Here is a 24,579-nt window from a genome sequence, read left to right as displayed (position 1 = left end):
AACTATAAAATGGTGGTTTTCTTGAGTCAAAATGACAGTATCCCTAAACATTTTTATTTTTTTTGAAGAAGAAAAAAGCACTGGATGCAACTGTGTATTCTCCCCCGTGTGTGTTTCTCCATTCACTTCAGTGAAGCAGTGGCCTCCCATCTACTCATCCCTTTGTGTGGGGCTCTCCTCTTGCATTTAATAGAATGAGAAATCTCTTATGGGCAAAGGAGATCCATGTGTATGCATTACAGTCTCCATAACTGATTAATTAGAGGAGACTATTTGGAAACAGCTTTAAGATCAGTGCAGCAGGCATAGGCAAATTCGGCCCTCCAGATGTTTTGGGACTGCAACTCCCATCATCCCTAGCTAACAGGACCAGTGGTCAGGGGATGATGGGGGCTGTAGTCCCAAAACATCTGGAGGGCCGAGTTTGCCTATGCCTGATTTTTCCTATTAAATGTGTCCAATGCCTAAGTTTCAGACTCTGAACAGAGCAGTTAAAAGATCCTTGGATGGTCTACATGCTGGGGCCTCTTGTTTCATAAGAGAGTGGCATGTGTTGACCTTTAAGCCTGATCGCTCTAGTCAGAACAACTTTCTGCATGAAATAGCTAAGGAATGCATTTAGTCTGGGCTGTAGTACTGGCTAATAGGGAGCTGCCTTATACTGAATCAGACCATTGGTCAATATCAGTATTACCTACACTGACTGGTAACGGGTCTCCAGGTTTTCAAAAACTTCCCCAACCGTACCTGGAGATGCCAGAGATTCAGCCAGGGATCTTCTGCATTTAGATGAATTTGACATCTGGCTAGGACTCCTCTTTCATACATTTATTGTATTATTATTATTATTATTATTATTATTATTATTATTATTATTATTAAATATATTAATATAATGAATTGATATATAATATATACCAGTTAATATTTAGATTTTCTAAGTGGTGTAAACAAAAATGTTTATAAGAACAATTATAAGAACAATTACTCCTGGAAGAGAATAAGAACAATTAAAATTCATCATACAAACCTGCTGAAATACCTGCTGAAATAAGAAAGTCTTTGTCAGGCAGCTGAAATTCAGCATTACACTTGTCTCTGTTGCATTATAGCTAAACAATAAAAACTATTCCCCAGGCTAGCCTTTTAAAAAAAGCTATGATGGCTACATGGCTAACTGCAATCCTATGCATATTTGCTCAGAGGTAAGCCCCATTGAGTTCAGTGACACTTACTCCCAGGATTTCTGCCTAAAACATGTTAAACAGGTCAGTAAAACCAATACTGTATCCATGGGTTAATACTGTGTTCCTTGTATCAAGTCAGATTTTCAATTATTTCCTTGTACAACAGAATGCATAGTGGCAACATATATTATCCTTAAAAAAGATCGTCCTTTTCATTTGTATACCTAAGCAATTTATTCTTTAACAGCTTTTTTTATTTCAAAGAAATCACTAGCTAATGATATTTCAGACTTTTAAAAAAAATCCACTTATTCACAAGCCTGTCCCTGAGGGAATTGTAGTGTGTTATCAGAAATTTTTTACCAAAGATCATTAACACATATTACAAACCAATTGAAACTGTGTATTTTCTTTGCAGATTACTTTTAACTTTAGAGCTGTTAAAAAAAGAGACATTGAGTGATTTAATTTACTTAACCTGTCTACAAATTGCTGCGATGAGCAATATTCTGATTGCATTATACCACCAAAAAGCACAGATAACTGTTGCTAATAGAGATGGGGGGGTTTTCCCGATCATCCCCGATCATCCCAGAGCAGTGAAGATCTTAGCAGAGATTAATGTTTACCTCATTATTTAGAAAATTGCATTGAAAAAGAAGGAGCCTTTATTTGGTTGCTATATCTTAGAGAGAATAATACCACTTTGTCTTTCTTTTAAAGGAGAGTTAAATTCAACAACAGTAATCAGATTAGTATTTCCTTTGAGAATATAGATGTATGTATTTCTTTCCCAACCACAATATGTTTACTAGGATAAAGAGCTGATACTTGGCATGAGAAACTATTCTTTTTATATATTAAGTATCCATAGAACATTCATTGTGATAGATCACACTTTCTGTCTTTGAAGAACCAATTCTACATAGGTTTGTGTGATAAGGAACCATGGTGTGATTCCTTGTTCTACATGGCAGAGAATTCTGTGGTGTATTAGAAGGTGTTAGTTTTCAGTCAGTAATGCCCTGGTGGATCAGAAACACCATCACCATGATGTCTGTGTGTCTGTTTAGGATTCCTTTTCTGAGGGGAAAGAGGAGAATGAAACAGTTCAAAGTCTGGTTGATAACAACCTACAGCAGTAGGTTGTATCAGTATCAACCAATGGACACAATGTCGGTTTTAGTGATCTAGTCACAATTTTTCAACATATATCAAAGGTTTGTTGTTTTTAATTTGGCAGCAAGGCAACTAGGAAAAGAGGAGGAAAGACAGCCCAAAATGTGTTAAAATTAAGAGTCTTCTTCTTCTTTGGCAATCCCTCGTAGCCGAGTAAGATTGTCTTCCATAAACACGGTTTTAACAATGAGTCCATAAGTGACTTTGGAGGCCAGTTCTGGATCCACACGTCTTTCCACAGTGAATACATTGGTTTCCAGGTGGGAATTGATCATGGTGTGGATTTGCCAAGCATGCCTTCCTCTTAGCACATTTCTCCCTTGCGTCCTAAGTTTGAGTGTCTTCAAAGCCCATGACACCTTTGGTAAAGGCTGTTCTCCAGTTGGAGCGCTTGCAGGCAAGTGTTTCCCAATTGTTGGTGCTTATACAACATTTTTAAAAATTTGCCTTGAGACAGTCTTTAAACCTCTTTTGTTGACCACCAGCATTACGCTTTCCATTTTTAAGTTCGGAATAGAGTAGTTGCTTTGGAAGACAATAATCAGGCATCCGAACAACATGACCAGTCCAATGAAGCTGATGTTGAAGATCATTGCTTCAATATTGATGATCTTTGCTTCTTCCAGTACACTAGTATTAGTTAGCCTGTCTTCCTAAGTGATGTGTAAATTTTTTCAGAGACACCATTGATGGAATCTTTTGAGGAGTTGGAGATGGGGTTTATAAGTGGTCCATGTTTCGCAAGCATACAGTAAGGTTGGGAGTACAATAACTTTGTAAACAAGCATTTTGGTTTCCCTGTGAATGTTCCGGTTCTCAAACACTCTGCACTTCAATCAGGAGAAAGCCGCACCCTACAGGAAGCTATGTTATACCCAGTCAGATTATTTGCCCATCTGACTGGCAGCAGCCTTCCAGAGCCTCAGACACATCATCTACCACTTCATCCATCTAATTAAAGATGTTTTGGCAAGTGAAGGGTGACGACTGGCCACTAAATAAGAAATGATGCAGCTGCAGGAGGAAATGATCGACATATGTTTGCAACAGGAGCGGGAAACCTGATTTTAAGAAATTGTATCAAATTAAAGTAATTCGGTTTGATTTGTAATAATTTGGAAAAATCATAAAAATAAATATAAAAAAGATGTCTGGAATTGACCATGAGACCTTCTGCAAATCAACTCAGTGTTAAAAGGCTGAAGACTAGGCTGAAGACAGACATTTATGGGAAACTCCCCCCCCCCCATTTCTAGTCTTAAGGAAATCCAGAACAGCCCCTGAAGACCCACAAGGTTCCTAGAGTATGCAGACACCTATTTTGATCAAAACCCTGCCATTTTAAAATTCTGCCAAGAAATTGATGGGAATGAATATGAATGAATATCATTTATTACGGCCATAGGCCGTCATCCAATGTGCAGAAGACACCAAACTGGGAGGGGTGGCTAATGCTGCAGAAGACAGAATCGGGATTCAAAATGACCTTAGCAGAGTGGAGAACTGGGGAAACTAACAAAATGAATTTCAGTAGGGACATATCTAAGGACCTGCACTTAGGCAGGATTAACTGGCTGCACCAATATAAGATGAGAATACTGCCCTTGCCACTGGGACATGTGAAAAGGATCTAGGGGTCTTAGTAGACCACAAGCTTAACAGGAGTCAAAGTTATTCTAGGCTACATCAACAGAAGTATAATGCCCTGATCAAGGGAAGTAATAGTCCTGTTGTATTCTGTCTCGGTCAGATCATACCTGGAGAACCATGTCCAGTTCCAGGTGCCACAATTTTTTAAAAAATATGAATAAGCAGAAACATATGCAGAGGAGGATAACCAAGATGATTAAGGGTCTGGAAACCAAGCCTTGTAGGCAACGTTTGGGTATGTTTAGCCTAGAGAAAAGGAGACTGAGAAGAGATATGATAGCCATCTTCGGATATCTAAAGGGTTGTCACATGGAAGGTAGAGCAAGTTTGTTTTATCCTGCTTCGGAAGGTAGGACCTGAAGCAATGGCTTCAAATTGCAAGGAAGGAGATTCCAGCTAAACATCAGCAAGTATTTTCTGGTGGTAAGAGCTGTTTGGCAGTGGAATGGACTCCCTTGGAGGATGGTTTTTAAGCAGAGGTTAGATGGTCATCTGTCATGGATGCTTTAGTTGAGATTCCTGAATTGCAGGGCGTTGAATTTGATGACCCTCACGTTGGCTTCCAGTGCTACAGTTCTATGGTTCTATAGTCACTCTCAAGACAGTTATATAAAATAATGATCTGCAATGGAGCTTCAACAATATACAACCAACTGAGGTTCTGACTCCATGTTTTATTTTCACATTTTAAAAAATCACTGCCCAAATGTCACAATCCCATCTTCCACTGTGTGTTGAGATATGATTAATACTCTTTCATAAATCAAGCATAAGTAAGGGGAACAGTAGCAGAAATAATCCTGAAATATAATATGGCTACACAGTTAGTGTGATGCAATTTAGGATGATAATTTATTATTTTGGTAAGCAGCAACATTGCACATGGGCCTTCTGATTCAGTTCCACCGAGCCAAGTTCAACTAATTAGATTCCATGAACAGCGTAGTGTATTACAAAGCCAATAACTGACAGCTGTCAAGGTTCTCACTTTCAAGGTTTATTTTGCAACCTTATTATGCACCACTTGCGCCCGTCTTAATTAAGAATGGGGAAAATGCATATATTGATGCATATATCTTGTTGCTGGCATTGCTTGTATTCTGCACTCTTAAAACATTAAGCATCCATGGTCTCTTAAGTCTATCTGTGCAGAGGGATGGCTGTACTGCACTCTTTTCTTGAATGACAGAACATTTACACAGGGTTTTTGTTGGGATTTAAATGATTTGATTCAGTGCATCTGAATCATGACATGGCAACTGTACTCACTAGATCACAAGTTAGAGGATCGTGGGTGAGATGCTCCCAGAAATCTTTGTTGTGTAAAATCATTGTACTTTAAAAAAAAAAAAAACCTCTACTCCCAACCCTGCCCTTCAGATTTAGTGCAAGAACACTAATCCAGCAATGATGTTTCCATCAGATAGGCTATCAATGTTAATTTAATGAGTATCTAATCTGCATTATTCACAGCTGGGAATTAGTACAGCTTTGGCTTTCATGCTTAAAAGCCGTAAGTGAATCATAGCAACGTAGGAAGTTACCTTCTACTGAATCAGGCCATTGTTCCACCTAGTTCAGTAGCTCTCTGGGACAACGGCTGGAGATGACAGGGATTGAATCTGAGACTTCTGCATTCCAAGAAGATTCTCTGCCACTGAGCTACGATGCATTGTTTCAAAGTACAACCAACTAAATGTGCATGCGCACAATCTTATATTCAGCTTGGAATTTCTCTGTTGTAATCACTGTGAGTAGGCAGAAGCAAATCTGTGACATCTCCTTCGCTCATCATTCTTGCTAAATTTGTCCACCTCTGTGGATTTGAAATATTGTTTCTTACCTGGTCCACAGTTTCTTTTCTATTGATTCTACTTAATTTTAATTTGATTTATTAGATTTTATATCACTTTATACATTCAAAAGTCTCTGAGAGTCTTATTGCCCTGAGACCCCCAGGTATAGAGCGGTATACAAATTAAATAAATAATAATAACACAATATTCAGCTTTTCAGCTGGGGAGTTGTTCTGTTCCAGTTTCACAGGTGTGCACAATAGCGTCACACTTTTGTGACAGTCTAAAAATAAGAGACTTACTTGGAAGCCCAGTTCATCCAGCACACTAAGGCTGCACTTAACCATGCACACATTTGATTTTGGGTTGTTTTCAAAAAAATTTATTGATTTTCACAAAATTATAAACAAACAAACAGACAAACATAAATCATAACCTTATTAAAACCAATCTTATTAACATTGTTAAGTGACTTCCTCGTATCCCCCAATTGGAATTCAGTGCGAATCATTTTAATGGTTTTCCAAATCAAAGTTCTTTTAAACTTAACATTTGATTTTGTTGATACTTATGGGGTACATGTTTTTAGTATTATATGGATTTGTTGTTGTTTATTTACTGGTTTTAAACTTACAAAATGTATAAGTTTATAATTTTTATTTTAAAATATTTCTTTTATACATTTTCTATTTCTGCAAGTTGCCTTGGGGCTTTTTGAAAAAGGTGACCAAAAAATTTAAATAACAATAATGTAATCCCCATTGAACACAAGAGGACCTGCACATAGGAATACACTGTAGAAACAGGAATTAAGCTTATCCCTGTGTTATGTAATGGAGCTGTTCCAGGTGATTAATGGGTTCTTGCCCTGAAGATTAAAGCATCTTCATACACACAATGAGTGGTATTTAAATACACTTTACTTAGAATGGACCCATTCTAACTAATGAGCCTAACTTAGTCATGTTCAATGAGTCTACTCTGGGTAAAACTTAATTGATTATTCCCCAGTATGTTTGACAGACATGTTGTGAGCACAATTACTCATACGCCTTCTACAAGACTTTCCATACAATTTTCCAAAACACATTTGGGATATTACTACCCCCCCAAAAAAAAGGACTTTATTAAATTGCATAGAAAGAATTCAGGTTGGAAGACTGAAACGCTGGCAGATTGAAATGACAAATATGAAGAAGAAAGACAAGAGTTAGGTAGGAGTTCAGAACTCTTGGCTAAAAGTCAGGATTGGCCAATTATTTCCTCTTAATGCTACATTCCAAAAATATGCAGGCCATAGCCAAAAATGATGCAACTTTGTGACAAGGAGGAGACGACTCATCACACAAGTGTGCCTATGAAAGGCCTTCTGGCTTCCGGCATCTAGTTTCATGCAAACATTTCTTGGATCTGCTTAAGACAGATAGTTGGAATCAGTTCTAGGTTTCCCAGAAGGCACAGCTCTTTTGAAAAATGAAGCATACATATTATAGTGGAATTTAAGAATAAATTGCCCAGTTCCAGTTAGACTGAAAGTATATTCTCGATTAAGATTTTAAGAATGCTTAAATGGAAATCATTGTCAATGGGACAGATCATCATTCTAATTACACCACAGGTAGCCTTACTTTTCCCCGTTCTTCTATTTCTGCAAGTCCGTGAAGTTCATTGACACCAGGAACCTAAACATATAACAACGAAGTAAGTTTTTATTACCTTGGACCACAAGTGTATACTTATAATTCTGTACTAGACTGGGCACACACAGACATTTATTTTCAGGTACATGGGTTTACAATTGCAGTCAAAGTCTAGGTATTACTTCTAGGTGTGTCATTAGGTGTTATTTGCAACATTGCTGAATGCAATGGCCAAGCTAGACATAACACCAAGAAATTATTCCCCTTCTTTGCTTATTTGTTTTCCTGAAAAGGAGTCTTGGGGGTGGCTACAGACTAGAATGGAAGAGTTACCAGAGAATAGAAGATGACTGTTTGACTTCCTTCCATCCTGCCATTTTTACCCTCAAAATTGCACACATACAGTTATTTTTCCACATGTGGGGGAAATGACATATTCAAAGCCACAAGAGAAAACCTATTTTCACATGCATCCATAGGAGCAATAATAACTGCTCTCTCTCCCACTGAAGCAAAATGTATCTTTAACAGTGACTCACAAATACATTTTGTAAGCTATTAGAAATTTTAGTATATATGTCCTGTATTTTGTTTTGCCACTAGTTTCTGATGTTATTGATGTAACCCATCCTTTACCCTTTGGGGACAAGATGGGATATAAATCCAGAAAATTAATTGGTTAGTTAGTTAAGATGTGTATCAAGTTTAGCCACACAATGGCAACAATAAAGTCTGCTTTTTGTTGCCACTTTCATACAAAAGGTTTCATTTGAACTTTCTGGCTTTTGACTCAGCATAAAGTCTTTGGCCCTGTGCAATAAATCATATACTACTTTCTGGACCTCAGTTACTCTGTACAATGTAAACACCAGTATTTTCCCAGACAATGTTAGACTTAAAAACCTTCATCAACTGCACAGAAGCTTATCTGAACTTCAAGGACACCAGTGATGATCTGGTTATCTGTGTCAGTTTCTTATCAAAGGACCAGTACTTTGGTTTAGCTTTGATGAGTAGAAGTGAATTTCATTCTAATTTCTTAGTTATGTAACATATTCTGCTCTATAAAGAAAGCTCCCTTAATACATTTAACAGGGTCTTCTACACTTTGCCAAATATTCATATCCCCACATGTTTAGGCAAATTCATCTTTCAAAAACAGAACAACTTAAAAAGAAAACATGTCTTAGAGAATGATCAAGATGCTCACGCATAATGGATCCACCACCGAGGTTGCGAATGTTGAATAACTTTGGAACACACAGGACTTCGGAAACTTCAAAGACCCCATGATCAGAAAACCTGGAAAGAGTCTGCAAGGAAACCATAGATCATTAACAGCTTTGATTGGAAGATCTGGGTATTATAGGCAGAACTTATCAATTTTGTAGGTCAAATATCAAACTAAAATGGCCTTGATTTCAGAGTTGCCATTCCTCTCCGTCGTGTCTTGTTTTAACCATTTACAAGTGAGAACATTAATATCTGAGAAGCGAAATCACCATTCAATAAACATCCCGAAGTGTTGTGTGCCATATTTCTATTTGGGAGGCAGTAGTTATCTGAGAGCGGCGCTCAGATGCAATCAAGGGGGATCTCAGCTTCACTGAGCTCTCACATGACAGCTTGGATCATTTCGGATCCCTTCCAGCAGAGACAAAACAGCATCAAAAGGAGGAAGGCTTTTTCCCACCCTCTTATTTCCAAGGATGAAAACACAACATCATTAGTCAAATTTACTCTGAACTTCTGCCTCCTCATGTTGATTTGTACTCAGGTTGAGTAAACATATATTTTCATCATGGTAAATAATGTAAAAAGCCTGTCAGTAACTTAATTGCTTAACGAATACTGCATTGTAGGGTGTAACCACTTTTTTTAACTATAGTGCCGAAGTGAAGAGTCTCTCTTAAAATATATATATATATGAAAGAAAAGAAAAACACCCATTATATCTTGGCAATAAAGAAATCTGTTCCTTGTGGAAACTTTCGTTATTAGAAAATGTCAATCGAGTCTTCCCTCCCAGTTTTTGAAAAGCAAAAAAGAAAAGCCATCAAACAATTCCAAAGACAGACAAACATGAATTCTTTTTGTTGGTTGAAGATACTTTCGCTCATGCTTATGCATTTTTGGAAAATTCAGTCTATGACAAGTGATGACTCCATAATAGGAATGAAGGGCATATGATAGGCTTGGAAGCCCTGACAGTGAAAACAGCAGGTGGCCTCAAAAAAGTAAGAAACAAATTTTCATCTGCAGGAGGAAGTATTTTGCATTGCATGTACAAAGAATCTCCTGTAAAGATGACTTTTTTTGGCGGTGGGGGTGGTCCTTGCACATGTAAGGACTTGACTTGGGAAAGCCTTGAGGGGAAAGTTTTCTTCTTCAACATATCGGTATATTCTTGTTACTGGTGAAAAGACTGTGAGAGGCAGGGCTGCATGCAATTCAAGTTGTTTCTGTTCTCAGCCAAAAAAAAAACCCCTCTAATCGGATAAGAACCTAAACTACTGCGACAAAAAAAAGTGGAAGAGAGGTTGTGGCCCAGCGGCAGAACACATATGGCACATGCAGAACATATCAGATTCATTTCCTGGCTTCCTTTCATTTAAAAGGTATCTCAGGTAAGAGAGCAGGGGGGGTAGCTGGAAAGCTAAATTGTGGCATAATTTGTGCCTCCAATCGCCCTGGGACAAAATCTAAGAAGAGTGGATCCTTTGGGCATCTAAACAAAAAGTTTCATGCAACCTCCGCAAGGTGATGATCCAAAGAATATGGGGACCAAAAAGCAAATCTGCAAGATTAGATCTTCAGGGAGAAAAATAGGGAAGAGGGCAGGAGAAACATCTATCTGGTGCCTTGAGAAGTTACTGCTAGCCAAATTCAACATGCCTGGGCTACATGGAATAGTGACCTGACTTGTACTAAGGACAGATGTTCATGTGGTACAACAGGTCAGCTACCTTTAAAATCTGTAGGTACTGATATTAGTTCTCGCAACTACAAATATGAGGATATGTATTATTGGCTCAATAAACCCTTGTAATATAGGCATGTATAGATTAAACTACTAATCATTACTCCTGCTTATCACAGCACTCATTCACTATGACTGCCCAACATCATTTCCAATTCAAATGGCATTTATTACCTACCCACCAGAGCCAGAGCAATGCTTTACAACAGTGTGAAATTCAGCAAAAAAAAATCCCATATATCAAATTTTAATTTTAATTTGTTTTAATTTCACTTGGCATATGAGGTGGCACCACTTTAAAGCCAAAGTTCCCTAATAAATAAACCTAAATGAAATAAGTGTATCCTCACACACAGAAGGAAATGGACCCATCCTAACTTTCTCCCTCACATGTTAGTTATCTATTTGCAATGACTGCTTCTCTTAATGCACTTTGAGGAGGTACAGTCAATGCAGATTTAATCCCTTGGGTGAAAGTAAATGTTAAGCAGGAGAGATCCCTGAATGGAGAGCTCTCTTTCCTTAAATTAAATGCAGTCACAGTGGACTGCCAATCTGATCAAAACAGCAGCAAGGTAAGGGGATGTCTAACCTTTCCCCCTGCATTGTTTTCCCAATCAAAATCTCTGTCTTTCTCTCTCCCTCTCTGTCTCTTTTATACACATAGCTGCTATCTCCCCAAGTTCTTTCCTTACAACAGAGAGAGGCATTTTGATCAGGAAAATCATGCATGAAAAGGGGTTAAACACCCTCTCTCTCTCAAGCTATATGAAAATGATGTATAGATGGTATGTTACACCAGTAAGGATGGCAAAAATGTATAAAACTGGGTCAAATACATGTTGGAAATGTAAAGAAAAAGAAGGTACTTTGTATCATATGTGGTGGGAATGTAGAGAAGTTAAAAAAAATGGGAGATGCTATATAATGAGTTGAAAAAGATGTTTAAAATGACATTGGGGGGGGGACCAGAAGCATTTTTGTTAGGGATTTTAGGACAAGATCTACCAAGAAAAACAAAGAACTTATTTATGTATGCTACAACAGCGGCAAGAGTCTTGTTAGCACAAAGATGGAAGAATGAAGAAATCCCAATGAAAGAACAACGGCAAGAAAAACTGATGAGCTATGCGTAATTGGCAAAGCTGACATACAAACTACTTGAGAAGGACAACAGTGACGTCAAGGAAGAATGGGAACTTCTTACAAATTATTTAAAAAGACAACAAAATGATTTGGATTCCTTGGCAGGTCTTGAATAAACATCCACAAATTTATTAGTAGAACATACGATGGATAAGGCAACGATGTGTACAATTCTATAATATGCAGAGAAAATTATGTATAAACAAATCAGAGAAGGGAGTTGAGGGAAGTCTCGGGGGGGTGGGAGAGGAGGGAATAAAAAGAGAGGGGGGGATGTAATTGGTTATGTTGATTGATAATTCGTGTTGTTAAATGTTTTCAATAAAAATATATTTTTTTAAAAAAACACCCTCTCTCTCTCTCTCTCTCTCACACACACACACACACACACACAAACACACACACACACACACACCAATCAAGCTGCAACCATAAGAAGCTGCATAGTTTTTAAGGAAGGAAGGGCAGGCAAGTGTGGGTGCAATAGGTAGTTTCACCATCTGTAAGGACTAGGCCATAGCATCCCTCTCTTAAAGCAATAGCATTACTTCCCAGCAGTCTTCAAATATACCGTATTTTTCGCTCTATAACACGCACCCAACCATAACACGCACGTAGTTTTTAGAGGAGGAAAATCCGTAGGCATGCCACCCATAGGCATTCCCTCCATAACACGCACAGACATTTCCCCTTACTTTCTAGGAGGAAAAAAGTGAGTGTTATGGTGCAAAAAATACGGTAGATGTTCTTGCCTCACTTCACAGCATTCCCACTAAAACCCAATAAATCTTACAAAGAGAAACTCCAATTTTTCAAACTGGAACAGACTGGGCAAGTGCTAGATCCCTTCACTCTACTTTTCAGAATTTGGCATTTGGTGTTCTCACCTACTAGAATGAGTTGGGATTTAAGGGAAGGAATCTGAGTGGAAAAGGTGTATAAACACAGGGATCCCTGAACTGATGGCTTTGGTTAAGAGCCCTGCTGGGTTAAAAAGCTGCACCCGCAACTTATGGAAGATCTTTCTCAGCTTCAGTGTGTATCTTTTAAACTACTAAAGCACTCACAAAAGCACATAAATTTATTTGAATTAGCTCTACTTATTGTGCATATTTTCTTTCCTACAATCTGCTACACCAAAGGACATTGTCAGTGCCTGCCTTCAGTAGTATGGCAGTGGTACTGCTAGCTACATCTTGTCTTCTATCCAATGTAAATAAAAAATAAAAAATGTCGTCTCTTCCAATAATTGTTGCCCTGGATTTATTTGTGCACTGTCAACATTGGTATGTATAAATTAAAGGTTCAAGAATCAGGCTAATGGCTAAAGGTTCTGGATAAGATATCTGACTTGGACTAATGGAAGTTGCAGTCCAAAGCATATTGAGGGCACCAACTTGGGAAAGGCTGTTCTTGCCACTGGGCTTTGCTTCAGATCTATGAAAGCCTGTCAGTGCAATGAACAGGTTTAACTTGAAATCCACAGAGTAACATCCAGACCTACACCTGTACATTGCATGCTCTCCATCCACACACTATACAAATTAGCTTGTTATTACATGGAAGCAAGCCCTATTTACCTCCACGGAACATTCATCTGAGCAAAGTGTTTACAGTGCCAGCTTTCTTTCTCCCTTGCCCACTCTAAACCCAGATTTATGTTTGCATATTTCACACACACACACACACAAAGATGCTCTTTGTGTGCCATTCTGCACCTGCGTAAATTGGGTGTGCATCTTTTGTAAGCTTCTAATGCAAGCATCGAACACAAAATGAAAAGCCTTTGGCAACTATTCCCTGGAGAGGAACCACAGAAATAAATTATTAAAAATCCATCCATGTTTAAGCAGCACAGGGAAGTGAGGAAACACACAATGCTTTAGGCTGATTTTTGCTTTCATTATTTTAGCGCCCAGATGATGGGTTTTAAAAAGTATACTAGATCTCATTAGCTATTAAGTCAGATTCATTTGGGTGCCCACAAATCCAAATAAGCTATGATGCAATAGGCTTAACAGAGGCATATATGGACAGAAAAAAATATGTGTTAAACTACAAATTTCCTGTCTCAATCTGCTGTTACTAATTAAAATATGATTTCCCATTTATTTATTTCAAGTACTACATGACTTTAGGGGAATGTGATGAGGTAAGGACCTTTTTTAAAAATAAAAAAGGGAAGAAAAAGGAGTCATATATATCAGCTGGCTACATTTATATCCCACCTTTCCATCCAAAATGCAGCTAACAACAATAAAATCTACAATTAAATACATTAAAAAACAGATTGCTTTGTCATCATGCTCTGCTGCTAAATTTAACTGATCATCTGTATTACAATTCCTGCCCTCCCTTCCTTCCTTTGGGGTGTTGGTAGTGTTTCAATCTGAGCACGTGAAAGTGAGCGCAACGTAACCTTCCTTGCAAACAACAGCAATCTCTACCTACTGGCATTGCAAGAGCGAAGTTTAGCCCTCCCAGACAACTTCCTTCCATACAAGTGAACAGAGTGTTGAATTGTAAGATAATACAGCAACAGCAACTACTCTCCAGACAGGATGCTCCATCCTCCACTCACAGGCAGTGGCATAGCACTGGTTGTCAGCACCCGGGGCTGCATGGAGGGGTGGAAGTGAGGGAGGGACGTCATTTCATGGAGGGCGAGGTCACATCCTGGTTTACATGGAGATGCTGTTTTCAACAGAGCCCAGCAACAGAATCGTGCAGCTGTACTGAGACAGCACTGGGAGTTGAAATTTTGTGCCCCAACAATTTTGCGCCCAGGGCAACCATCTGTGTGGGCTCCAAACACACTACACCACTGCTCACAGGGAGCCTATGGAGTTGCCACGTGCCCCACGGCAGAGATCACTATAATACACACGTCTTCTTTCAACACGACTGCTGAACACAGTAAAATGTGACACACACATAGACACACCGTCTGTTATTTACTAATGATAAAGCAACCCTGACTGGATGGTGGCTTGAGGGACTTAACAGTGCTGTTTCATGACCCATCGCCATAGGTTTAAAACTTACGGCGAATGTTCCACCCTACCTATGTGCATGCAACATTTCTTGAGCAGTGACTTCATAGTTGGCAGTTACAGTAAAGGCCATTGCACACAGCCCATCTGCTCTGTGTGTGTGCATGTGCGTGCACACACATGTGCATGTGCACATGTTCTTTAAATGAGTAGAGTGATTCCAGCTCATCCTACCCAGCTGGTGCATGTGGAACTTGGAATTCTGAGTGCCACCCTTAGTGTGCTTTGGGTGTGATGATCAGTAGTCCTCCAAGTTCTGCTTGTACAGAGTGAATTGGAAAGCATTCACAGATGAGGAAGAGGAGCTAAGGAAAACTGCCACAGAGCAAAATGCCCTGTATCTAACATCACTTTCTTATGAACCGCCACCACCACTAAGGGAGATTCTGCTGCAAGGGAGACTCGTTGCACCACTGACCACTCACAGATGCTACACGCCAAAAGCAGGAGCGATGGCCCAGGAAGTACACAATATTTTCCCCCCAAGCAGAGATATTTTCCCCCACATGAATTCGGAGCCACAGTATCTGTTTCCTTTGTTATTCCTGCTAAGCCACCTGAGCTAGCAGCATTAACATCCAGAACCTGTGAGTTACAGATCTCCAAATGTCATGATTCAGAGCGCTTAACAGCCACATCTGGAAGTGTCCGCAATGTTTCTGTAATATTTCATCTAAATCTGCCATTTAAATCCACTGCTTTTTTGCCCTATCCTCAATGGAGATGGGGAACGTTTTTCTGTCTCCCCTTTGTGACACCTTTTTAAGTATTTCAAAAGATGTCAACATAAACTCCTTTAATCGTCATCCTTTCGTTCTTTCCCCCATGCTAAACATACCTAATTCCTTCAACTTTCTTTTCTATTTCACTACCCTCACAGACCTTTTATCATGTTTGTGATCCTTCTCTGAATATTATTCAATTTTTCATCATTGTTTTTGAACTGTTGTGCAGAGAGATGAATATATTACACGATACCAGGGACTACCAGCCGTGCTTGCATCTTAAGAACTCTTCCTGAGCCCTGGACTTACACTTCCCAGGACTAAAATTGACCTTTAATACAAACCTCCCCATAACCTGTTTGGGATGCTGGAAACATTTGAAGCAATAAGTAGAGGGTTCCTCTGAGCCTCTGCAGACTGCACTTTCCTCACCACTCAGTTAAATGCAGCCACAATAATTTTATAAACAGTGCTATATTTTTAATATATGCACTGTAGCTGCTATCATATAACTATAATACACCCTATTTGCCGAAGAATTGATGCTTTTGAATTATGGGCTGGAGGAGACTCTTGAGAGTCCCATGGACTGCAAGAAGATCAAACCTCTCCATTCTGAAGGAAATCAGCCCTGAGTGCTCACTGGAAGAACAGATCCTGAAGCTGAGACTCCAATACTTTGGCCACCTCATGAGAAGAGAAGACTCCCTGGAAAAGACCCTGATGTTGGGAAAGATTGAGGGCACAAGGAGAAGGGGACGACAGAGGACGAGATGGTTGGACAGTGTTCTCGAAGCTATCAGCATGAGTTTGACCAAACCGCAAGAGGCAGTGGAAGACAGGAGTGCCTGGCATGCTCTGGTCCATGGGGTCATGAAGAGTCGGACATGACTAAATGACTAAAAAACAACAACAATACACCCTAAGCATCAAAAACAGTATTTTGAACTGTGCTCAGAATAAACAGCCAGTTTATAATCTTGGCAAGGTATGTTTCAGTCTGCTTGCTCCAAGGGTGGGCTGATGTGCATAGCTAGATACTTATGTAGATAGAAATATGATTTTAAAAGTCTGATAGATTTAGAAATTGGCACCATACTTACACAAGCAGCTCCCCCAAATATTTTTCTGACAGAGTTTATTCACTCTTGTTTTCATTGTAGTTTTATGTTTGGCTTGCAAATTGGAAAAGTGTATCTTATTAAACACAAGACATGGTTCCGCCTATGTTAATAAATAAATAAAAAGTTGTTGAAAACCAAATGAAAAATCCTGATTTCCCCTGTTTATGATGATCAAATGAGTCTTTCATATTGCATCTTATACTTCACCATTTTTCGCATTTTGAAAGCAAATTACAGATACCACAACTTAGTAAGTAATCAAAGACTTACTTCATATTTATTTTACCAAAAAAAAAAGTCATGCCACTTATCTTGTATTAACAGTTCTCTTAGGTAGCGTAAGCTTACTTAATTACTACTGAAGAAGATTATGGATGAAATAAAGAAAAGATTTTCTCTTTCACCCCTCCCCCTAAAAAACAAAACAAAGGACAAACCTGCACACTCTTCCAACAGAAAACAGGACGTTCTGATCCCTTTTGCACATGCAAAAATGGAATAGTTAATTTTGCAAATTTGATAGGAACTGATTATCTGGAATTACTCTAAGTATCCATTTCAGCCCCTAAAAAGGGAATTTTTGGGTTGGGGAGCTTAGGACTGAAAAGAAATGATGGAGTCTTATTATTCCTTAAAATCAGCTATGCACACACAACATCATTAACAAGTGTACAAAGTATGCATGCATGTATTTCGACTGATGTGATAGACAATAGTAGTTGTGGCCTGTCATACCATCCGTCTGCATATTAAACAGTCCCCAAGTACACATTGACACAGCAGACCATAATAGCTTGGAAGCCGTAACAATCTATTGAGTCAATAATTGGCATGTTAAAGAGCATCTTGTACTCCATCAGTGTTTTAGCTAATTTGCTTATCTATCTATCTCCTCACCTACCTAAATACATCGTATAGCTAATTTAGAGCTTATACTTCAGCTTTATCCTTTTACACGTTGCACTTTTTTGCCTTCGTGGAATATTTCTGAATAACAGGAGTACGCTGCATGAGAATTTATATATAAAAGGGGGGCTGTTCTAACAACTTATATCACACCTACCTTGCTAGTAGTCACATTTGAGCTTTGTCTAGGCATGCATCCAGGCCATTTCTATTTTGTGGGTGGGATTCAGTTGCATACAAGAAAATTCAGGTTGCACCATTAAAATGGATTTGGTGTTCTTGCACAACATAGCTGCTTCCCCCCCCCCCCCCCCACACACACACACAAAAACCAACCTGATTTTTTACAGAAATTAAAATGATGGGAAAATGCACTGAAAAGTGTGGGGAAATAGTTGCATGGTGTGACATGGTATAATCTCTGTGCAAGCAAATCAGAGTTGATGCTTAATAAACAGCCAACATCATACATCCTTCCTGCAAACTTTGTGCAAAGAAAAACCAGGATGAATTCTCAATAAACAGGTTGTATGGAAACGGGCAAGGGAAAGGTTTCCTTTTATCATTTTCCTCACAGCTGGGCACTTGGCCTGATCTAAATCTCTGGAAATCAATAAGACATATCCTGTTCACATACATAGAAAGCAAATGTGCTGCAGTGGCTACATGTATTGATTTAGCAGGTGGCAACCTCATTCAGACCCCAGATCAACCATGAAACTTGATCCGTAGCCTTTTGCAAGTCCTTTCTCAGCCTAACCTATGGAAATGAGCAGCCTAACCTACCTCACAGGCTTAGTGTAAAGCAGAAATGAGCTCTTGGAGGAAAGGAAGGGTGCAATTGGGTAAATGAAGCTCGTCTTGGATCAGTCTTGGAGGACTGTGGCTCTCTAATTATTAAATATACATCCCAATAAGAAGGTTAAGCAAATTAATTTTGTTTATCCTTTCTGAATATAACAAACAAGAGCTAAGCTATTTCTGCAGTATTCAAATGTAAGGAAAAAAATTGCAGTATGATTTAAAAGGAAAGATAAACTAAATAGAGAAACTATATAGCATTAATATTAAAAAGAAAGAGTGTCATTCCCCAACACTGCACCATGTTCAAACTAGCACTTATTGTAATCACAAAACATATATATCCTGCTTGCCGGTTGCAGAAGAACACACACACACCCTTCTCCTTTGCATTGCTTGTAATAAGAGCAGCAATAATATGGGTACTGCACAAATAGACACTATCACTTTTCACACATACATTTCAAATTGCTTTTTTAGGTGCATAGTCAACCCTATTATGCACATTTTGCCAACAGGAAAATAATAATAATCTCGGATACATTTTGTGACTTGTCTGGAGCTGGGAGAACTGTTATAAGGATCCTTCATATCTTGCTTGTGTTGATTTATATTGTGTGTGTGTGTGTGTGTGTGTGCGCGCGCGCGCGCGCAAAACGTTTATGTACATTTCCCCCAATTTACACCACCCTCTGTGGGGAAAGAATCAGATGTAAATCCTTAAGTCTTTCCAAAAAAAAAGAAGTTCACACCTCTCCCTCCCTCCCTCCCTCTCTCTCTCTCTCTCTCTCTCTCTCTCTTTCTTTCTCTCTCTCATTAAAAGTAAAAGTAAAGGTACCCCTGACCATTAGGTCCAGTCGCGGACGACTCTGGGGTTGCACGCTCATCTCAGTCTATAGGCCGAGGAGCCGGCATTTGTCCGCAGACAGCTTCCGTGTCATGTGGCCAGCATAACTAAGCCGCTTCTGGCGAACCAGAGCAACGCACGGAAATGCTGTTTACCTTCCTGCTGGAGTGGTACCTATTTATCTACTTGCACTTGACGTGCTTTCGAACTGCTAGGTGGGCAGGAGCTGGGACTGAACAATGGGAGCTTGCCCCATCGTGGGGATTCAAACCACTGACATTCTGAACAGCAAGCCCTAGGCTCTGTGGTTTAGACTACAGCACCACCCACATCCCATTCGCTCTCCTTAAAGCTACCCACAAAAACTTTGCCCAAACATGAATCTTGCCAATACTCCAACTTTCCTGCTGTGTTTTTGGGCACAGTTGACTCTCCAAGTTTCTAATTTTGTCTGTTTTGAAAACTCCTGTCTTGAATCCCTTCACTGGGCCCTTCACCTTAGCCTCCTTTGCTCATCATAGTGGTTTGTTAACTTAGCATCAGGGATGGCAATAGGGTTCTCTTGGTATTGAGCTCTGGGCAAGGGTGACCTCAGAAGCCTGGGCAGGTTGGAAGTAGCAAGTGTTTTTAACCTGGCTGATGTCCTGCCTGAAATGAGAACATACTCCAGGGTCTCTTGGCCACAACACAGGACTCCCTCTTCCTCTTCCTCTTCCTCTTCCTCTTCCTCTTCCTCTTCCTCTTCCTCTTCCTCCCAGAGGCTTAGTCAGGTTATAGACAGCTTGCAAAGATGGTGACACTCTTGGCCAACTGGGTGCCAGTCAGTGTTGAGCAAGAATCCTGACCTTGCTACTGCCAGTAATACAATTTTCCTCCAGGCCCAGATATTGAACTTTAGCATGGCATGAGTAAACAACTGCTATTGTGCTGAACTGAAGATGACCACATTCTCAAGAATAATGATAGTTGTTTGGCGAAGGAGTGTAAAACTCGCTCTAACCTAAGGGATGAGTTGACTCAGGATTACTGCATTCATAGCCCAACGCCCATGCTTGGACATCTGCCATTATTTTATTTATTTAAGTTTATTCATATTTCTGTGCATTTGTACAACCTCATCCTACTTGCCCTGTGAAGACAGTGGCTTGCGGTACATTTTAAATGAAACAATAGCCAGTCTGCAGGATGCTGAGTGTGCATTTAAATGCAGGATGAAAGTAGTATGCGTGGGAGACAGCCTGGGGTGGAGGGCTACAAGGCCAATTTGTCCTTGTTGTGTCAGAAGCTGATGGGGATCCATGCAATCTACTTTTCCATGGAGGAATCCTTACAGTTCTATTTTTCTACAGGGCTTCATCATGCCTTTGATATTGCAAACTAAGCACAGGCCATACCTATGAATGCAAAAAAAAGTATTAAAAATTAACACATTGTCTGCTTAATCTACCCTGTGCTTTATATGCCCAAAATACCAGAGAGAAAGAATTCAGTGCATCCATAATGCAAAAAAAAAAATACTCCTTTTTCCCATTTCCCCATTGGGCTAAGTCTGGACTTCACTCATCATTGAAGCAATATATGGCACAAGCTTCATGTACGAAGGAGGCAGGCAGGCAGAGGGTGTTTCAATTAAGGGCCAAACTAGGCATGGAGCAGAAGGCACATGATTCGGTTCTCCCATGGTTTGTTTCTTTAAGGGCCATTGCTCAGTGTAAGACCTTTTGGATCTTTAATTCAGCCTCTGGTACTGCCAGCTAGGACTGGGAAATGCTTATGTCTGAGCCTCTGTAAGTCACTATAGACAATACTGAGCCACATAGAACCATGTTGTGACTAGGAATAAGGCAGCTTACTGTACCTATGTTTTTAAAATGTAATAGAAGCTGCTGGGGGGAAGGAAGGGCTGAATCCAATCAGGTCTATGATATGCCTGTGCTATTAAAAAAAATTCATTCTGAAAGCATTCACAAAACAATTATTCTCACTTATTTGTGAAATTTTGTCCAATAAACACCCTCTGCTTCCAAGCTGTTTGCCCCAATGAGAGAAACTTGGATGTGCTCATGTGGTCCAGAAGGCAGATCAAGAATGCAACCAGGTTTTATGTTTTATGGATAGCTATACCCATTGATAATAGATGTGAAGGCAGCTAGATTATGATACCCGCCGCCACTTTCCCCCACAAACCTTTCTGAAATGTTATTGTCTGCCATTAACATCAATAATGCCAGCTGTAGTAACATTATGGCAATTCCCCACCAACCAAATTAAGGGGAAGCTAAGTATAATGATTTTTTTTCACTGGTGCTTTTGAGATTGATCGTGTGAGATATCAAAAGTCAAAGTTCTTCAGACAGCTATTAATATGAAAATTGGCGCTGCATATATTATGGTAAAGATGACAGATTATTTCTGGTCGGTATCTCTAATGCTATAATACCTGGTCAGTATTTAACCCGGTCAGGGGGGTTCCTCTGGCTCACAGGCCCAACTAGACCCAGAAGGGATCCTAATTTGGCCAAAGGTCATTATTCCCCAGTCACAGCCAGCTGCCCTATACATGTCATCATATGACCCCAGGTAGAGTGGGTATAGCCACTGCTCCAAAGGAGCGATCAAGAGCCTTAAATGCTCCTCTGCAAGTGGGATTTACATTTAGGGCTTTTTCAGTTGGCGCCCAATGCAAGTCTTGCTGGGACTGGCGCCACTCAGAAGCTCAACTTGGAGCTGATCACTTCAAAGGCCCTTTTCCTTTTCAGTCTATCTTGAATTCAAGCAGGTCTGCAAATGGCAAAGTTCCACTGCAATCATGATGCTGCCAAGTGATTGACAGGTACAGATGCCCCCAGCCATGTGTAAGTGGCCCATGGGGCTGGGTAAAATCAGCATCCAAACTGCTGCCTCGATCCTGTTCCCATCATCTAAAGGTTATGTCTGCAGTTATCATGCCCAAGTGTCAAGCACAAGCAGTCTCCCATACCTTCTTCTCTGGCTTGACGAAGAGAAGATCAGATGATTTTGCTTCTTTTTAAAAATAATAATTATAATAATAATGGAGTATTATGTTTAAATACAGGCCTTTTGTTTAAACTTAACTACAGTGGTACCTCGAGTTAAGTACTTAATTCGTCCCGGAGGTCCGTTCTTAACCTGAAACTGTTCTTAACCTGAAACACCACTTTAGCTAATGAGGCCTCCTGCTGCTGCTGCTGCGCCACCGGAGCACGATTTCTGTACTCATCCTGAAACAAAGTTCTTAACCCGAGGTAATATTTCTGGGTTAGCCGAGTTTGTAACCTGAAGCGTATGTAACCTGAAGCGTATGTAACCCGAGGTACCACTGTTTAGGGACTTGTTTAGGGAAACAAGTCAGGACCAGCAACCAAGGTTTGAAGTTAGCTTAAATTTGTACAGCTTTTGGACTTTGTGGCTATGTTTGCACATAGCACTAAACCATGATTTAGTGCAGAGGTGGGTACCGTAACTTAGAATCATAGAATTGTAGAGTTGGGAGAGACCACTTCTGGCCCTTGGGACTTCAACTGGTTGCTCTTCCCTAGTTTAAGGTTACACACACAAACATGAAGCAGATGATGTGAGTCTCAGGCTCCTGAACTATCCTCTCCGCTTTCCTTCTCCCACAAAGCTGGGAGAAGGCTTTCGACAGAATTCATTTCACAATCCAAAAAAAACCCACCCTGATTTGTCATTGCCTGTGAACCAGCGATGGTGGTTTAAAACAAATTCTGATTAATTAAACAAGCCAGACAGCCACAAATCTCTGTTTGTTCTGATCTCTGGTTCAGGCGTAATGACAAGCCAGCTTTCATGGAAAGTGAAACGAACTCTTTCCTTCTTGCTCATGTTTAGTGTCACATGAGAAGTGGGGCAACAAGTAACTGTGGTTAGTTGAAAATGGAAACAAAAGCTTCTGATCTCCTCACAGCCACATAGGAGGAGGACAGAAAGAGCCTGATGTTCATGTATGCAATGCTAAACCTCAATTCAATGATACATCCAAACAGAGCCATTGCTAAATGTGCTAAGAGTAGTTTCAACACACATTCCATTCATTCTGAGGCTCCCACCCCCAAGGAAAGATAATGTGTGCTCATACCGCTTCTAACATGCTGGGAATGTCTGTTCTCCCACTAATCTAGGCTAAATTGGCAAATTTCTAAATTTCTCTTTCTGAAAAATGGAAATTCAAAATTACCTTACCCACGAAACTGTTGAGGATGGAAATGATAAAGAATACGAAATACTTTGCAATTAAAGGGGCTCAATGAATTAATAACTTGGATTCAACAACAAAAAATATCCTTCGCTGTAAGAATTAAATGTGAGTTTTTGGACCATGGCATAGCTATGTGCTCTACAGAAAGCTTAACCAGACCTTTCTCTTTTGTACAAAATATTGTTTATTGGTCTGCATTGTTTTCCATATCATGCTAAAACAGCTTTCATATTTCACCCTTCATTACAGTTTTCCATTGCATGTATTAGATAAGGCAAGGACAATTTTTGCTGCTGTTTATCTGTCGATCTATCTATCTATCCATCCATCCATGATCCAACTGTCCATTCTGTACTAATAATCATGGTCACTGCACATCCAGTCTGCTTCACAGGGTGATGAAAATGAGTTCTCTAGCATTACTGTAAAACGTACGTTTTAAGTGGGTTAATAAGGACAGGGAGACAGTTTCAACCAGCAGGTTATTTGCCTTCAATAAATTGATTCCTTCTTCCTTTACACACCCTGTGCATTGGGCAAGTGTAATTGAAGGCAGCCCAGGCTGGCTGACATCTGTTTCGTTACTAGATATACATTTGCCAAGAAGCTGGACAGCAATATCCATTTGGTATTCACAGAAAGTACTTGCAGAACAATAATGACAATAATTGCCTCTGATTCTTGTGTTTACAACATTGCCAAAGAATCATTAGGGCCTTATTTATAGATAATGCTTATTAATCACATGGATTTGAATTCTGGAATGTATTAGATTAATATTCTTTTGTAGCCTAGTTCTGCCCTAATGCTGTGAAAAGCGTTTGCTGAAGGCAATTCACCGGAATAACTTGTGGGGGGAAAGTTAAATACAGCTGGTAATCTGCAGGTGACAGATAAAGAGCATAGGTGTGTGAGAGAGAGTGTGTGTCTCAGTTAGTACATCAAATGGTTGGTGTGGAATTGTCTTTACAAAGGCCTTCCTCTCAGAAGTTTTCAGAAATAGCAACTGGTGCAAAGCACTGTGGCCAAACTGCTTTAAGCCCCTGCCATGGCTTTTGGTTGTTGTTTTTTTAGAGTACAATTCAAATTGCTGCTCATGGCTTCTAAAAGCCCTGTAACATTTGGGACTGGAATATTGAAGGGATAACCTTATGCCACTGAGATTGTCAGTGGAGGTCCTATTCAGAGTGCGTCTCTCAGAGACACCGATGGAAGTATGATGGGAAAGGTAGGGGGTGCTCAAACCCAATCTGGACTTTGGCCATGTTTTGGTAAAGGTAAAGATAAAGGGACCCCTGACCATTAGGT

The 24,579-nt window shown here is 39.7% G+C and overlaps 1 protein-coding gene across 8 annotated transcripts in view; it reads right to left on the bottom strand.

Annotated features, from left to right (window-relative positions):
- The window catches only part of LOC310761245 (uncharacterized protein), a 64,690-nt gene that overhangs the window by 21,397 nt on the left and 18,714 nt on the right, over positions 1-24,579 (bottom strand). For 3 of the 8 annotated variants that reach the window (XM_083611120.1, XM_083611117.1, XM_083611116.1), the window contains 2 exons: positions 8,663-8,765; positions 7,441-7,494 (listed from right to left, as the gene is read on the bottom strand). In XM_083611120.1, the coding sequence (XP_083467246.1) occupies positions 7,441-7,494; positions 8,663-8,765 (157 nt within the window). Of the gene's footprint in view, positions 1-927; positions 3,063-5,363; positions 7,495-8,662; positions 8,766-24,579 lie in introns of those variants that run through there. The other 5 variants (XR_014547252.1, XR_014547253.1, XR_014547254.1 and 2 more) reach the window with 3 other exon arrangements.

This window comes from Podarcis filfolensis (genome assembly GCF_964270895.1).
Source record: "Podarcis filfolensis genome assembly, chromosome: 4".
Lineage (NCBI taxonomy): Eukaryota > Metazoa > Chordata > Lepidosauria > Squamata > Lacertidae > Podarcis > Podarcis filfolensis.
The sequence above is the reverse complement of the archived record's forward strand: the minus strand, read 5'-3'. Positions and strand labels throughout refer to the sequence as shown.